At 47.8% G+C, this 17,290-nt stretch overlaps 1 protein-coding gene across 1 annotated transcript; it reads right to left on the bottom strand.

The window, feature by feature from the left end:
• Window positions 1-1,667: 1,667 nt before the first annotated feature.
• Window positions 1,668-13,928, bottom strand: LOC138769278 (beta-1,4-galactosyltransferase 3-like). Its single transcript, XM_069947645.1, has 7 exons — window positions 13,864-13,928; window positions 13,162-13,770; window positions 8,883-9,118; window positions 7,066-7,253; window positions 5,353-5,475; window positions 5,039-5,143; window positions 1,668-2,549 (listed from the first exon to the last, which is right to left on the bottom strand). The coding sequence occupies exons 2-7, from the start codon at window positions 13,424-13,426 to the stop codon at window positions 2,399-2,401; spliced, it is 1,068 nt and encodes a 355-aa protein (XP_069803746.1). The 5' UTR covers window positions 13,427-13,770; window positions 13,864-13,928; the 3' UTR covers window positions 1,668-2,398.
• Between the last annotated feature and the right edge of the window lie 3,362 nt (window positions 13,929-17,290).

Below are 17,290 nucleotides of genomic sequence, written 5' to 3'. Positions count from 1 at the left end.
GGGTCCCTACTGAGCTGTGACCATCATAGTGCTCACGCAGGGAGTAAGCCAGCAGTCCCACACCACCCCCTGCTGCCAGACCAAGGCCTCGCCCTGCATTGTGGGGGCTCCCTCCCTGACATCCTGTTCTCGATGACCATTGAGTACCGTTTTAATTAGCCAGGTCATGTGATTACATCCTGGGGGCTACATGGTGTAGCATGCAGCTGTGCCCACTAGGGGGCAGTGTTGTGGCTTCCAGTGTCCTCCTGGCTGACATCCTGTATATTATATACACACACATTATGGACGGACCTCCCTGCCCGCCCCAACCCCGGGTGTGATGACCTGGATGTGCAGCTAATACTCCTGTCAATCATATCCGCATCTTTCTTTCTATTTTTCAGTCATAGCAGCGAGACAGAAAATAACCGTGATGCCAGACACCAATGGTGCCTGGCGGGACCAGAACATTCTGCCATGGTATCTTACCAGATAAAGCAGCCCTGCATGCTGCACCATTCTTGGCAGAATCTGCAGTGGTTTATTTATGGACACTATCACTGGAGCGCTGCAGCTCACAGGGGTCTGCTTCCTCTGCTTCATCCAGAGCGGGGACACATTTAAGGTGGCCGTCAGGTGTACCACCACCCTGCTGAGAGGAAGGCTGACCACACAGCTCCCCTACCTGGCTCTGGTGATGTCACCGCCCTTATATGGTAACTGCCTATTTATGGTCAGTGACACCACTGGGGGTTTCCCTTTGGAAAGGGGCAACATATCCCAGTATACAGTGGGAGTCCCCCCAATATTGACCCTGACAGAAGCCTAAATCACAGTGTGAACCTTGCCCAGCGTTCACTCTTCAGGCTCTGACTGTGGATCACACTAGGCTGCAATCTATGAGCAGGTCCTGATATGGTCCCCACCCTACAATTGGTGCTGGATTTGGCACAGCGTGTATAGTCACACCCAGCTCTAATCCTTGCCATTAGGCTTCATTCTATATTATTTGAAGCCGCTTTCAAAGAGAAACATGGCCGCTTTCTTCCAGAAACAGTCCTTAGTTTGGGGTTTTGCAGCACAGTCCAACTAAAGTGAATCGAGCTGAATTGTAATACCACACACAACCAGGGGACATGGGTGGCACTGTTTCAGGAAGAAAGTGGCCTGAATAAAGGGGTTGTTCACCCAAAAAAATTTCATTCAAATCAATTGGTGCCAGAGATTTGTAATTTACTTCTATTGAAAAAAATCCCCAGTCTTGCAGCACTTATCAGCTGCTGTATGTCCTGCAGGAAGTCATGTATTCTTTCCAGTCTGGAGAGCAGGAGAAGTTTTCTATGGGGATTTGCTGCTGCTCTAGACAGTTTCTGACATGGACAGAGGTGGCAGCAGAGAGCATTGTGTCAGACTGGAAAGAATACACCACTTCCTGTGGGACATACAGCAGCTGATAAGTACTGGAAGACTGGAGATTTTTTAATAGAAGTCAATTACAAATCTCTGGCTCCAGTTGATTTGAAAGAATTTTATTTTTTGGTGAACAACCCCTTTAAGTGCTGCTAGGTCCCTGTAAACCATCATCAGCACTGAGCAGGTGACAGACCATAGACGGTTACATGTAGTGGTCACAGTTATACCAGCTTATACCTAAACGAGAGGGGTAAGTATATATATATCTATTTATTTCAGAAATGATTCATAATATTATCTTCACATTTCAGAAAAAGAATCTAGCAAATTCATTCGTCGTGTGATTCTCAGACCCAGGCGGACTTTTTTTCCTAAAAAAACAAACAAACAAACAAAAAATATATACATATACATTATATATATATTCACATATTCCCACGCAGGAGGTTGGCATTGAAGGCACTTTGGATTGAAGTTAATACTGGTTATTGTTCCTTTGCATTCAAGTGTCTGTAACTTTTATCTATGAGGTCCAAAGAGAACAGAAAAAGTTCATGGATTTTTTTTTTTTTCTTCAAAAAAGAAAGAAAAAGAAAACTGGAAGTAAATCCAAGTCTGATTGTGTCAGTCCACTCGGAGAGTCCAGGGATCCAAGGAGACCGTCTAACTGTAAAATCCCATTAAAACAACAAAAAGAGTCAAAGAAATCCCCCCAAAATTGCACTTCTAAGGGTGGGCCGAATCCTCTTCTCAATGACGGAAAGACGCCAGCGGGGGCAGCAGCCGGGCGCACTGCAGGACAGCCACCGCCGACAGTGAAAGGGAGTGCGCTGCCCTCTAGTGGCCGCTGCTGCATCCCATCTTTGGTTTAGAGTGAAGTAGAACAATAGAGATAATAGAGTGATATATCAATGTCTTATGGGGGGTCAGGACCACCCCCACAGTCCTGATAGAGGAGGGGGCCCTGTATAGAGGATAGGGCACAGCTGGCGGGCGGAGGGGCTCACGTGCGGGGCCGATGGCCTTTGTCTAAGCCGATGTCTACGGTGATGTTGGTGTAGAGAGGCAGCAGGTCCTTGGATATGAGGTTATACTGCAAAGAGTTCATCCCGTCCTGTTTCCACGTCCGCCGCGTCTTCGCCAGGAGATTGAACCTGAAAGGAGATGGAGATGGCGTCATATACTGATGGCTATAACCCCCTGATACACTGTAACGAGCTCTGCCCCGGCGTCGGGAGATATGTGACCGCCGCGGCTGCTGCAGGACCTCTTGCATGTGCTGAGGTGACAGATAAGGTCGTGTTCTCAGGAACAGACTTACAAGCAGCGGGTAATAAATCCTTTCATACATTCTTCTCACATAGCCAAGTGATTGGGACAAAGGGCTCAGGGGGAGGAAGGTGGTGCGATAATCTACAGAGCGGGCGCCGTGCCAACACCCGTGATCCGGGAACGGGGCCAGAAGCAGAGGTCATGTCCGTCATCATGGATATAAGCAACAACATAACTTCCTGTAACCCATCTCCCGATTCACTGACAGCAAACGGAGATCTTCTTCATTCACCTTCAGAGCTGCACTCAATTTTCTGCTCACTTTCTGCTATATCCAGAACAAGTGAGTGGAGTTTTTTTTTCCCTTACTCTGAGCCAACAATAACCAGAGACGAGACAAACACAGTTCTGTCAACCGACAGGGTCTGGCTGCCGCCCAATGGCATCTGCTATGGCACCACAGGATGGAGGTCTTTGTATGGTCCCAGGCAAAGGTTCCCAGGAAAGCTGGGTGAGCAGTGGTATGGCCACCATCACAGGAGGGCATCCAGCTTTCCCTGCCCTGTATACCAGGGATGGGCAGTGTGGGAGCGGGCGGTCACACCCAACTTTACTAGAAACCATCTACAGTATTATAAAAACCAAGAGTGAAGAAAACTAGAAAATCCGGATTTTACAAGACGTTTTATTGGTCAGCCATGACGGTTGGTGCACTATGATTACTATGTGGTAACAGTCAGTAGTTGGTATCGACTGAGCGCTCTGCTGGGAAAGGGAACCCGTCCTACAGCTGAGGATGTCACAGAGGAGATGTAAGGCTGCGGCCTCCCCTGCCCGCTCTACCACCTATACCCACCACAGTGCATCACAGCCGCTTCTCATATCACAGAAACAGTCTATTCTTCTCTTATTCTTGACCTTCAGCCTAAAACAACTTACTGACTATCTCCAGCACAATGAGGGCACAGTTACTATATAAGCCAGACTAAAAACCAACAATGGAGAACTTAAGGGGTGACGCCAAGGGTTAACCCTTACTACAAGTCAATGCCCAACTGTGCCCTATACCAGTGTGACCGCACACAAGACATTGCTTTACTACGCAGAAACAGAGGGGGCAGTATTATAGTAGTTGTATTCTTGTATATAGGGGCAGTATTATAGTAAATATACCCTGTATATAGGGGGCAGTATAATAGTAGTTATATTCCTGTATATAGGAGCAGTATTATAGTAGTTGTATTCTTGTATATAGGAGCAGTATTATAGTAGTTATATTCCTGTATATAGGAGCAGTTATATAGTAGTTATATTTCTTGTATATAGGAGCAGTATTATAGTAGTTATATTCTTGTATATAGGAGCAGTATTATAGTAGTTATATCCCTGTATATAGGAGCAGTATTATAGTAGTTATATTCCTGTATATAGGAGCAGTATTATAGTAGTTATATCCCTGTATATAGGGAGCAGTATTATAGTAGTTATATTCCTGTATATAGGAGCAGTATTATAATAGTTATATTCTTGTATATAGGAGCAGTATTATAGTAGTTATGTTCCTGTATATAGGAGCAGTATTATAGTAGTTATATTCCTGTATATAGAAGCAGTATTATAGTAGTTATATTCTTGTATATAGGGGGGCAGTATTATAGCAGTTATATTCCTGTATATAGGGGCAGTATTATAGTAGTTATATTCTTGTATATAGGAGCAGTATTATAGTAGTATATTCCTGTATATAGGAGCAGTATTATAGTAGTATATTCCTGTATATAGGAGCAGTATTATAGTAGTTATATTCCTGTATATAGAAGCAGTATTATAGTAGTTATATTCTTGTTTATAGGAGGAATTTTTACTGTAGTCATAAACACTATCACAGAAGCTTGTAATATCGTTATCTTGTAGCTCTGCTTGCTGTCACCTTGACAAGTGGTTATTCATTCACAATAGAAAATATCTCCGAGCAGGTAGAAGACAGTAAGGAGGAAATGTAGTTATCTAAAAGTATTTATTACCTGCGGGTTTAAGGGTTATATTGTGCAAACAGTAATAAAGGAAAACCTCCGCACCTCGGTGCTTGGTTCAGGGCAGGCGGCAATGAGAAGAAATGAATTCACAGCGTGATTTATGTGACAGCGAGGATGCGGTACCATCTGGCTACATACAGCTGATGAGGGGGGATGAGAGTCTGATATTACAGCAATGAATGCGGCCGGTGCTGTATATAGCGTCATTCTGAGTCTGTATAATTTAAGTTAATGTTCATTGTATATCATTTTCCGCCATTTCCAGGATCTCTGTTTGCTGTCAGTAAAAAAGAACGTTCTTACATAAACTTGTGAAGCTTTGTTCCTGGTCTTACCTTTTAGGATTCTGTTCGTTTCCTTGGTCGTGTCCGTGTTTTATCATCTTGTACTTCCCATGTCTAACGGACGGCCTTGATATTAACATGCCGCTGAGCGCCACCCTGAGGGAGGGGTGAAAAAACAGCTATTGAAAGAGAACTAATAAACCCATAAAATGACTGGCACTGGACCAGCAGGGGGCGCCTCTTCTCACGTCTACTCTATATGGCTGCAGGAAAGATTTAGGGCCCAATGTTCTCACCTACCATCTCCTACATAGTAATAAGCACATAATACTGAGAGAAACCAGACCTCCCCTCCTTCATGTTACCTGACTGCGATGTCATCGTCCTCGCCGCCCCACCCCCAATAGTTATTTGGAAATCCATTCATCTTCATGTATTGTTCTGGGGTGAGGGCCGAGACCCCTCCAAAGTACGACTTGTAAGGCAACCTGTAAAGAGAAAAGTATGACATCAGAACTAAAATATTACACACAACCTGAGGACAGTGAGGGCGCTGTTTTCACAATCCTCTATAACCCCTTTTACCATGATATGACCACTGCCACAACTACCCATATAAGGGGGAGGATTACTTATGGTGGTCTGGGGAAAGCAGGAGCTGCAGAAAGGGTTACCCTCCCAACCCCCACCGTCCTGGTAACAGAAACCGATAACAAAAAAACCTGCAGGTCCTGATTTTATAAGAGGCTTTAATAGGCAAAATGTTCTAAAGCCGAGGCGTATTATTAACCAGGCAACCCGTAATCATGCTGCACGAGAACAGCGCCCACGGGGAGGCTCTGCCAGCTCACAGGACTTAAAGGGCCCCCGTCACCAGGGCCCCCAGTGTCACAGCCATCGCTGGGGCCCCCCGGTATCACCTCCATCAGCAGTGTCCCGGCTGTCAGCCCTATCAGTAGGGTCAACCCCATCAGCTCTCGGTAATAGAGCTCACTCATAGAAAGTTCGGTAACTATTTTCATTGTTGCTCAGAATCAGAACTTTCATGTTTCAGCCTCACATACAGAATACTGGACTGGCCCTTTAAATACAGAAGGTAAGCGGACTGTGTAGGATTCGTCGCCCTCTAGATCAGCTATGTGGAGAATGTGTTATTACAATGTAGTTATTTTTATAAGCTCCTGTGGGGGTGGCCGAGCAAAAGACACACGTCCTACCTGTATAACAGTGTACACCTTTAGCCCACAGAAGTATAGGGAGGCCATGTATTCAGCCGTGAAGGAAGAGCTATCTAGCAGATTCAATCATAGAAGATGCAGTCTGTGTAATTATGGCCAATGTCAGGATTAGAGGCCCTTATGGTGCGTTTACACAGACAGATTTATCTGATCGATCTTTGAAGCAAAAACCAGGAGCAGACTATAAACAGGGATTAGGTCATAAAGGAAAGACAGGGATCTATCCTCTTTTTAAATCCATTCCTGGCTTTGGCTTCCAAAATCTGTCAGATAAATCTTTCTGTGTAAACGCACCCTTAGTCATGGCATGAGAGCTGTGCGGGTAACATGCGGCTATAATAAAGATGGCATTTTTATGAGTGGATCTGCAGGAGCTTCGATAACAGTGTGTGCTTTATGGCAGCTGCAATAAATCGGAATTAATTACAGCCCCTACTCTAAAGGTGAGGCAGTGACAGAAGAGCCTTATCTGTGTGTACAGAGCTACTGTTCTGTGTTATCTAGACCCGACATGACTCTGCCCCTAGTCTATATGGAAAAGCCGACAAGTGGACTGCAGGAAATATCAATATTATGTGCACTCCTATAAATAGACTGGTGGGGTGGTCTCACTGATGAGACCCCCACCGATCATAAGAACCTAGGAAATCATCACATAAGGCAGCGATAGGAAACCTTCGGCCCCTCCAGCTGCTGCAAAACTACAATTCCCATTATAAGTGGACAGCTGGAGGGCCAGAGTTTCCCTATCCCTGGCATAAGTGAATGGAGTGGTAGCGCACACGCTTGGCCTCTGCTCCCTTCACTGTAACTGTGAAGTTTCTGAACCATGGTACGTACTTGTATCCGAACTTGTCCATGGCGATAGATGCGTGCTTCGGGAACCTGTCGCAGGTGTACAAGTTGCGATCATCCTCGGGGATGAGATCCACGTCGTGGAAAAACAGGCAGTCCCAATCCTCATCTTTCATCGCTTCTTTAAAGCCGACATTCAGAAGTTTGGCCCGATTGAAGGTGCTATTCCCTGCCTGGAAAAAGAAGAAGAACATGTCAGCGGGGTGCCTGATACTAACCCCCTCCCCAGGGGCGTAACTACCACTGTAGCAGCCATAACGGTCACTAAGGGGCTGACCACATCAGGGGCCCCGTCCCTGCAATACACTGGGCCTCCTGAGCTGTCATTATACTACCAAGGTGATGCCTACTATGGGGGGCACTATGTACTGGGGGGGGTAGGATAATAGGGGAGATGTCTATTTTGGGCAACACTTTTTATGGGGGGGGGGGGGGGGTACAAGGCAAGATGCCTACCATGGTTGGACAATATCTACTGGGGCAATATATGCTATCTAATAAGCGGAGGGCTAACAAACAGAAAATTTTGTACTGTGGCATGGGGGAAAGGAGGGGGGCCAAATACATGCCCCTCGCCCAACAAAAAAAGAAAAAAAGCTCTGCCCCTCTGTGTGTAAGTGGACAGACACCTAATATACTTATGTTATACGTGACATTACACTAACTGCAGATGCCCCTTCCCAGCAACCTGTATGGCACTGCTTTCCAGCTGCTGCAAAACTACAACTCCCATCATGATAACAGACAACAAACCCTGTGTTGAAAAAAAGGAAAAATTGGCAGCACATGTGAGACTCTGTTCACACGGCAGGTTGCTGCCAATGTTTCCTTTTTTTTCTGTTGAATGTGGGGTGTGTGGCTACCTCCTGTTGGCTCGCACTCCATCCATGTCCCAAGGGTGCTATAAAAAGAGATCATTTGGCTCCTATCTGCCCAGTTGTAGCTTATTCAGCCCAGGAGAAGCCATTGCTAGTGTGAAAATGCTAGAGTAGGGACCATGTCTCTGAGGACACCTTAACATGGCCACATGGTAAACTCTGTTTGATCAAATAGTTTGGTAAGATCCTCACTTTTTAATATCTACAGGGCAGGTGTTTATCGTGTGTACGCTGGGAGGAGTATATACGGTAATCCCTTGCACCTGTGGGTTGCTGTTGCACCTTCTGTTTTTTTTTTGTTTTTTTTTTACAAACCCCGTGTAGTCTGACAATGCACAACTACTTCCATCGGTCCCTTAGTTGGGAACAGATTTAAAAAAAAAAAAAAAAAAAAGTGTGAGTGTAGGGTCAGACTACACAAGGCTTGTTTGTTGTCTGTTACTATGGAGACAAACAGTCCGGCATAGTAAGTTTATATATTAAAAAAAAAAAAAAAAAAGCTAAATTCAAAACTAAAGAAAAAGTTGCAGAAACCTCTGTCTGTGAGGTCAGATGCAGCGGTGCTCTGCTCCACATCTGGCAGGATTCAAACACATTTACGACTACGGCATTTCAGGTCATGCTGAGATTTACGAGGGGTGAGGATGGAGCTATTTATAACAATTCACTACTTGGAAGAAGCCGTAAACTGTAAGATAATCCTGAGCGAGAAGGCAGCGTCGTCGTCGCTGACAGCTACTTTCCCTCCCCAGGGGCAGAATATCTGACATTGCAGGTTCTCAGGCAGGAGAGGATGCCGCAGAGAGAAGTGTCAGGAGGGATAATATCAGGTACCGCTTCTTGTCTACGCTTACACAGCAGGAGATAATCACTCTCTATGTACCCTACAAGAGGATAGAGGGGATCCCGGGCTCGGATACACACCTGGTGGATGATGTAGATCCCGTAGATGAGCTGCTGCCTCTGCAGGAAGGGATGCAGATAATACAGGAGATACTTAAGGTGCTGCTCCCTGTTGCGGTGAGGGATGATGACGGCGGTCTTATGGGTAGACTCGCAGTCGGGCGGCTTGTATCGACCTCCATTGGTCACATATGGGTTCTTGTGGAGCACGTCTTCCAGCGTTAAGACCTCCGGCAACTGGACCCTGATAGGTCCACCTGTAAGGGAGAAGAGGAGAGTAGGCATTATATACAGCACTGGATATCACTGTAGGAAGGCACTACAGCTGTGATCTCCAAAACTTGTCGTGGACTGACAGTCGTGCTCTGCTCTTGTTGGAAAACTACAACCCCTACTGTGCCCTGACGCTGTGCAGCAGCACTTGAGGTTGTTATATGTAAAACAGCAACAAGCAGCTTTGGTAGTGACTGGAGGTTAAACCATGATGTAGCCAGAGATCATTACAGTTACTATGTGTTAGATACATCAGCCTTGTAGTGAGGAGATAAGAGCGCCCCGCCCCACAGGTCAGTCTGCTGGGGTAATTACACGGATGGGTTAAAACTTTCAAGGCTATGTGGTAGTGCTGACTGGGCAGAACGGACCCTGTGCCAAGACAAACTGAATGATTCCCCGCCAGACGTGTGTAATGTGTACACAATCTATGAACTAAGCGTATCACCCAGGAAAGTGTCACTTAGAAGCTACCCTGGAGTCAATGTAAAATCAGCCCCAATGTCCCCATATTAAGGTCCTATTCCACGGAACGATAAATCGGCCGTATTTGGCCAATATCGGCCGATAATCGTCCCGTGGAATAGAAGGCAACGATCAGCCGACATCGTTCCTGTCGGCTGATCGTTGCAGTCGTTTGTTTTTCAACATGTTGAAAAACAAACGACTGATACAGCAACGATCTGCTGCTGTCGCTCCGAGGAATAGGAGCGGCGGCAGCAGACGCTGCTATACGACATGGGCTGCCCGGACGATCTAGCGATATTTACACTGTGTAAATATTTAATGGGACCTCCTCACGTCATGTAGAAGTAATTGCTGAGACAACTCAGAGAAAACTTCTACGTCTACCAAACATCCTGTATTATACTCCAGAGCTGCACTCACTATTCAGCTGGTGGGGTCACTGGGTACATACATTACTGATCCTGAGCAGGAATCGGTGCTGGATGCTGCAGAGCTGTAACTATCATCAGTCTCCGCAGGAGCTGTTGTAGCAGGGTGCATGCACTCTCAGATGGATGGAGCATACATGTGTATATAGGGGAGGAGCGTGAGGCCATCAGATGTATACGGTGAGTATTCCTCCACCCGGCACCAGTAACACTTATCCCCGGGACGCCTCTTACATTTCTCAGATAAGCAGAACCTATGCACTCTGCAGAGTATCACTACATACAGTGAGTGCAGTGACTATTACCTGCAGAGTATCGCCATGTACAGTGACTATTACCTGCAGAGTATCACCACGTACAGTGACTATTACCTGCAGAGTATCGCCACGTACAGTGACTATTACCTGCAGAGTATCGCCACGTACAGTGACTATTACCTGCAGAGTATCGCCACGTACAGTGATTATTACCTGCAGAGTATCACTAAGTACAGTGACTATTACCTGCAGAGTATAGCCATGTACAGTGACTATTATTTGCAGAGTATCACTATGTACAGTGACTATTACCTGCAGAGTATCACTATGTACAGTGACTATTATCTGCAGAGTATCACTAAGTACAGTGACTATTATCTGCAGAGTATCTCCATGTCTAGTGACTATAACCTGCAGAGTATGGCCACGTACAGTGACTATTCTCTGCAGAGTATCACCATGTAAAGTGACTATTATCTGCAGAGTATCACTATGTACAGTGACTATTACCTGCAGAGTATCGCCATGTACAGTGACTATAACCTGCAGAGTATCACCACATACAGTGACTTTTACCTGCAGAGTATCACTATGTAGAGGGGGTGCAGTGACTATTATCTGCAGAGTATCGCCATGTACAGTGACTATTATCTGCAGAGTATCACCACATACCGTGACATTTACCTGCAGAGTATCACTGTGTACAGGGGGTGCAGTGACTTATTACCTGCAAAGTATCACCATTTACAGTGACTATTATCTGCAGAGTATCACCATGTACAGTGACTATTATCAGTATGTGGAGGTTTCTATTCGGTGACAAATGGAAACACAAAGTACAATAGAAAGTTCTAGAAGTTTTACTATATAGAAGCAATGACCTGAGGGCAACCGGGTGTATCCCTTTAAAGCTATGTTCACACAATGTATTGGAACAATGGCCGTTGTTCGCAACAGCTGTGGAAATAACTGACACATCACTTATTTCCATTTATTGTGCACTGAAATCAATGCGATTGTCCCTGCAACAACGGCCACTGTTCACGCACAATGTGATCATAGCCTCAGGCTGAAGTCTGCATGTCCATGGGATCAGTTGGCAGGCAAACAAAAGTGGAGTCCAGCTTTATGGAGAAATGCAGCTATTCAGCCAAAACCTGAACCCAGGAGCCTGGGCCCGTCAGTGGCCCCCGCAAGATCCAGGAGAACGACCCTGATAGACAGACAGAACAAGCCCGACAACATAAAGATTCAGCCATGTGCAGACACTGTGAGACACTGAAGAGGGGGAAGGGGAGCAAGCCTGGGGGAACTACAGTGACATACACTGAGATACACAGAGCCAAGACTCTATCACCCCACCCTGTAATAGAGGGACCACAAGTCCCAGCAGCCAGGATCTGCCCCTTATAATATTGTGCCATGTGCAGTGTCAGATTTCCGCCATGGAGATATGAACAGTGAGGGTCCAGCGTCTCAGTGACTATGGCCGGTCCCTAACCTGGACATATAATGGACTGAACAGCAGAGCGGATGAGACAGCCGGGTCCTGCACACTATACTATACGTGTGGGATATGGGCCTGATGGGACTTGCTGTATACACAGTCATACAGATACGGCCAGAATGTGATGTGAACAGGCCCCGACCTGCGCTGACACACTGTCACAACCCATCAGGGAGCTGTGTGCTGCTGATGTGTCACCTCACAGAGGTCTCCCCAGACAGGACACCACTGTAACAAATCCTCAGCTGTGTCAGCATTCAGTGATGGAGGGCTACGGCCGCTAACAATTCACTGACAGCAAGTATGTAACCTGGGAAATACAAAACCACCTGCCGACAGGCTCAGACAGCTCCACGGAGATAACAGAGGAGTCAGCCAAGGACAAGGGCACAAGTCACAGGACTGGTCAGGACCTCACAAACTACACGGATGGTATACAGCACCGATATAACCTCCAGAGATGACATCATATGTGACAGATATCAGCCCCTCCTCTTATAATGCTCCAGTACGGATATAACCTTTAGAGATGACATCATATGTGACTGATATCAGCTATACCACCTATAACGCTCCAGCAATGATATAAACTCCAAAGACATTACAAGATATGTGACTGACATCAGCTGCTCCTCTTATAATGCTCCAGCACTGATATAACATATAATGTTCCAGGACTGATACATAATGCTCCAGCACTGATATAACATATAATGTTCCAGGACTGATATAACATATAACGCTCCAGCACTGTCATAACATATAACACTCCAGTACTGATATAAACTTCAGAGACATTACATCATATGTGACTGACATCAGCTGCTCCTCTTATAACACTCCAGCACTGATATAACATATAATGTTCCAGGACTGATACATAATGCTCCAGTAGGAATATAACCTAAAGCTCCAGGACTGATGTATAATGCTCCAGTATAGATATAACATATAAAGCTCCAGGACTGATATATAATGCTCCAGTACTATTATAAGAGGAGCGGATTCTGTAATATAATGGTTTCCAGCTTTCTAAACATCTTGTGACAGACAGCAGAGATCCTGACAATGATTTTAAGGTCTGTTTCTAGCCGGAAGCTGTCAATTCGGTACAGACCTGATTCTTCTCACAGCTGAGGGTTTGTTACACTTGTACCCAGGCTCCACAATCCTCCCTGAACTCAGCTGCAGCAGAAATCTCCCTCCTGTCCTGAGCATTTGTTGCAATGTATCAGTGCAGGAATACTGTAACTGGTCTAGGATGCATAGAGCTGTAACAGACCCTCAGCTGTGATAAGAATGAGATCTGTAGAAGTATACGGCTTGCTGACAGATGCCATCTGTATATATTTAAGGATATCACTCACCTATAAAGGGAGAGGTCTCAGGGCAATATGGCAGCAGATCCTCCCGCACGGCCGGTCTGGAGATCAGGCTGAGGTTGGCGTAGACGTCCCCGGGTAGGGAGAGGTTCTGGGGGTTTATGAGCACTATAGTCTGGGGTCCGTTCTTAGAAAAAATACCAAAGAAGTAGGCCACCCGCTTGCGGTAACCCTCGCGGTAGAGCAGAGCCATGACCACCAGCTGGACGCACAGAAAGACCAGCAGGTAGCGGCCCTTGGGGATCCCCATGATGGCAGAGAAGTGGCAAAACCAACAACAACAAAACAAAAACACACAACCCCCCACAGCACGTCTCCTCGGCACGTCTAAGGTTGAGTGAGCAGCAAGTTCACACTCGTCTCCCCATCCAGCGAGATAAGAAGATGTGTCATCTCTCCTCTCCGGGCTGCATCGCACCAACAACAAAGCCGAACTTCACAAGGGATTTACTACAGGAGAAGAGGCAGCGGAAAACTTCAGAAGACGGGAGGTGGGGGGGTAAGGCACATGGGCTACGGTCCGCTCTCCAGCCGCCGATTCATGGGGATCCAGCAGGGCTGCTCCGGCACACGGACATGATCAGATGTCACCTCCTGCAAGACAAGAGAGGAAGAAGGGAAGAGGGTTAGATGGTGGTCAGAACGGCAGCTAGGAAGGTAAGCAGCAGCCAGGGATGGAGGGATCACCTGAAGCTGCCGGCTCCCTCCTCCTCCTCCCGCTACATGAGATTGTGGAGCTCACTAGGAAGTGAAGATCAGAACAAGAGCAGCGAGGAGAGGAGGAGGAAGAGGAGGAGGAGCAGGGACACCGCAGGCTCCGGCTATTACCAAACAGTCCCAGAAATAATGGGGAAAGACAAGAAAGACAAGAGAGGAAGAACAAAGCAAATCCCAGGAGCCTGATAACACTACGGGAGGGGTCACATCACAGGGACTAACAGAGCAAGGTGTCCCATCACAGGGACCAATACTGTAAGAGATATCACATCACAGGGACTAAGACAGCAAGGTGCCACATCACAGGGACTAAGACAGCAAGGTGCCACATCACAGGGACCAATACTTTAAGAGATATCACATCACAGGGACTGATACTGCGAGAGGTGACCCAGGACAGGGACAGATATTGCAAGAGATATCCCATTACAGGGACTGATACTGCGAGAGGTGACCCAGGACAGGGACTGATACTGCGAGAGGTGACCCAGGACAGGGAATGATACTGCGAGAGGTGTCACTGGTACTGCGAGAGGTGTCACTGGTACTGCGAGAGGTGTCACTGGTACTGCGAGAGGTGTCACATCACAGGGACCAATACTGCAAGAGATATTACTTTACAGGGACTGATACTGCGAGAGGTGACCCAGGACAGGGACTGATACTGCGAGAGGTGACCCAGGACAGGGACTGATACTGCGAGAGGTGTCACTGGACAGGGACGGCTAACGCAAGTGGTGTCACTGATACTACGAGAGGTGACCCAGGACAGGGACTGATACTGCGAGAGGTGACCCAGGACAGGGACAGATATTGCAAGAGATATCCCATTACAGGGACTGATACTGCGAGAGGTGACCCAGGACAGGGACTGATACTGCGAGAGGTGACCCAGGACAGGGAATGATACTGCGAGAGGTGTCACTGGACAGGGACGGCTAACGCAAGTGGTGTCACTGATACTACGAGAGGTGACCCAGGACAGGGACTGATACTGCGAGAGGTGACCCAGGACAGGGACTGATACTGCGAGAGGTGACCCAGGACAGGGACAGATATTGCAAGAGATATCCCATTACAGGGACTGATACTGCGAGAGGTGACCCAGGACAGGGACTGATACTTCAAGGTGTCCTATAACAGGGACTAACACAGCAAGGTGTAATATAACTGGGTGTCTAATACACATCAAAGGGTCATCTCTGTACCTCACAATACAACAGTGAATTGGGGTGATCTGACTCACCCCAGAGGGGTGGGGGGGAGTTACAATGGGGAGAGAGAGGTGTGGAAAGGGGGGATACGGAAGAGTGGAGAGGGGGGAGGACAGGGGGAGTTCTCCCTATACAGTATGTATAGCCAGCTGACTCAAGCATCTATCTATACGGGGATGAAGGGAGGAAAAGAAACATAACAGACACCAGGTCATACACCTTACAGACCCTTCATAAGGACTGGTGGCACCCATATCATGTATAACCAGTGGCCGCAGCACACTGGCCGGGGACCCCCCTGCACATTATACATGGCATGTCTCCGGACCCTCTCCACTCCTCAGCATTGCCATGGAGCAGATTCTGCTGTGTCAGGTCGCTGCTGCATGCCCCCTCCCCCCGGGGAACGTCTCTCACGACAACAAGTAAGGAAACAAACCCTGAGGTGCGGGTGCAGGTATGGGGCATATAATGGCTGCTATCCCTCATACAGTGTCCCCCCCCTGAGGTGCGGGTGCAGGTATGGGCCATATAATGGCTGCTATCCCTCATACAGTGTATCCCCCCCTGAGGTGCGGGTGCAGGTATGGGGCATATAATGGCTGCTATCCCTCATACAGTGCCCCCCCTGAGGTGCAGGTGCAGGTATGGGCCATATAATGGCTGCTATCCCTCATACAGTGTATCCCCTGAGGTGCGGATGGAGGTATGGGCCATATAATGGCTGCTATCCCTCATACAGTGCCCCCCCCCCTGAGGTGCGGGTGCAAGTATGGGGCATATAATGGCTGCTATCCCTCATACAGTGTATCCCCCCTGAGGTGCGGGTGCAGGTATGGGCCATATAATGGCTGCTATCCCTCATACAGTGTATCCCCCCCTGAGGTGTGGGTGCAGGTATGGGCCATATAATGGCTGCTATCCCTCATACAGTGTATCCCCCCTGAGGTGCGGATGGAGGTATGGGCCATATAATGGCTGCTATCCCTCATACAGTGTATCCCCCCTGAGGTGCGGGTGCAGGTATGGGCCATATAATGGCTGCTATCCCTCATACAGTGTATCCCCCCTGAGGTGCGGATGGAGGTATGGGGCATATAATGGCTGCTATCCCACATACAGTGTCCCCCCTGAGGTGCGGATGGAGGTATGGGCCATATAATGGCTGCTATCCCACATACAGTGTATCCCCCCTGAGGTGCGGATGGAGGTATGGGCCATATAATGGCTGCTATCCCTCATACAGTGTCCCCCCCCCCCCCTGAGGTGCAGGTGCAGGTATGGGCCATATAATGGCTGCTATCCCTCATACAGTGTCACCCCCCCTGAGGTGCAGGTGCAGGTATGGGCCATATAATGGCTGCTATCCCACATACAGTGTATCCCCCCTGAGGTGCGGATGGAGGTATGGGCCATATAATGGCTGCTATCCCTCATACAGTGTATCCCCCCTGAGGTGCGGATGGAGGTATGGGCCATATAATGGCTGCTATCCCTCATACAGTGTATCCCCCCTGAGGTGCGGATGGAGGTATGGGCCATATAATGGCTGCTATCCCTCATACAGTGTATCCCCCCTGAGGTGCGGATGGAGGTATGGGCCATATAATGGCTGCTATCCCTCATACAGTGTTCCCCCTGAGGTGCGGGTGCAGGTATGGGCCATATAATGGCTGCTATCCCTCATACAGGATCCCCCTGAGGTGCGGATGGAGGTATGGGGCATATAATGGCTGCTATCCCTCATACAGTGTTCCCCCTGAGGTGCGGGTGCAGGTATGGGCCATATAATGGCTGCTATCCCTCATACAGGATCCCCCTGAGGTGCGGATGGAGGTATGGGGCATATAATGGCTGCTATCCCTCATACAGTGTTCCCCCTGAGGTGCGGGTGCAGGTATGGGCCATATAATGGCTGCTATCCCTCATACAGGATCCCCCTGAGGTGCGGATGGAGGTATGGGGCATATAATGGCTGCTATCCCTCATACAGTGTCCCCCCCCAGAGGTGCAGGTGCAGGTATGGGCCGTATAATGGCTGATATCCCTCATACAGGATCCCCCTGAGGTGCGGATGGAGGTATGGGGCATATAATGGCTGCTATCCCTCATACAGTGTCCCCCCCCCTGAGGTGCAGGTGCAGGTATGGGCCGTATAATGGCTGATATCACTGATACAATGG

Source organism: Dendropsophus ebraccatus, chromosome 12 (assembly GCF_027789765.1).
Source record: "Dendropsophus ebraccatus isolate aDenEbr1 chromosome 12, aDenEbr1.pat, whole genome shotgun sequence".
Taxonomy (NCBI): Eukaryota; Metazoa; Chordata; class Amphibia; order Anura; family Hylidae; genus Dendropsophus; species Dendropsophus ebraccatus.
Note: the sequence above shows the minus strand (reverse complement) of the source record. Positions and strands in the feature narration are given on the sequence as shown.

Bases quoted from the DNA above. Each gene is read 5' to 3' on its own strand.
- LOC138769278 (XM_069947645.1), bottom strand. From the start codon at position 13,426: ATGGGGATCCCCAAGGGCCGCTACCTGCTGGTCTTTCTGTGCGTCCAG. The intron at 5,476-7,065 runs GTACGTACCATG...TTCTCTTTACAG, and splicing joins ATGGACAAGTTCGGATACAA to GTTGCCTTACAAGTCGTACT. The intron at 5,144-5,352 runs GTAACATGAAGG...CCCCTCCCTCAG, and splicing joins GACGATGACATCGCAGTCAG to GGTGGCGCTCAGCGGCATGT.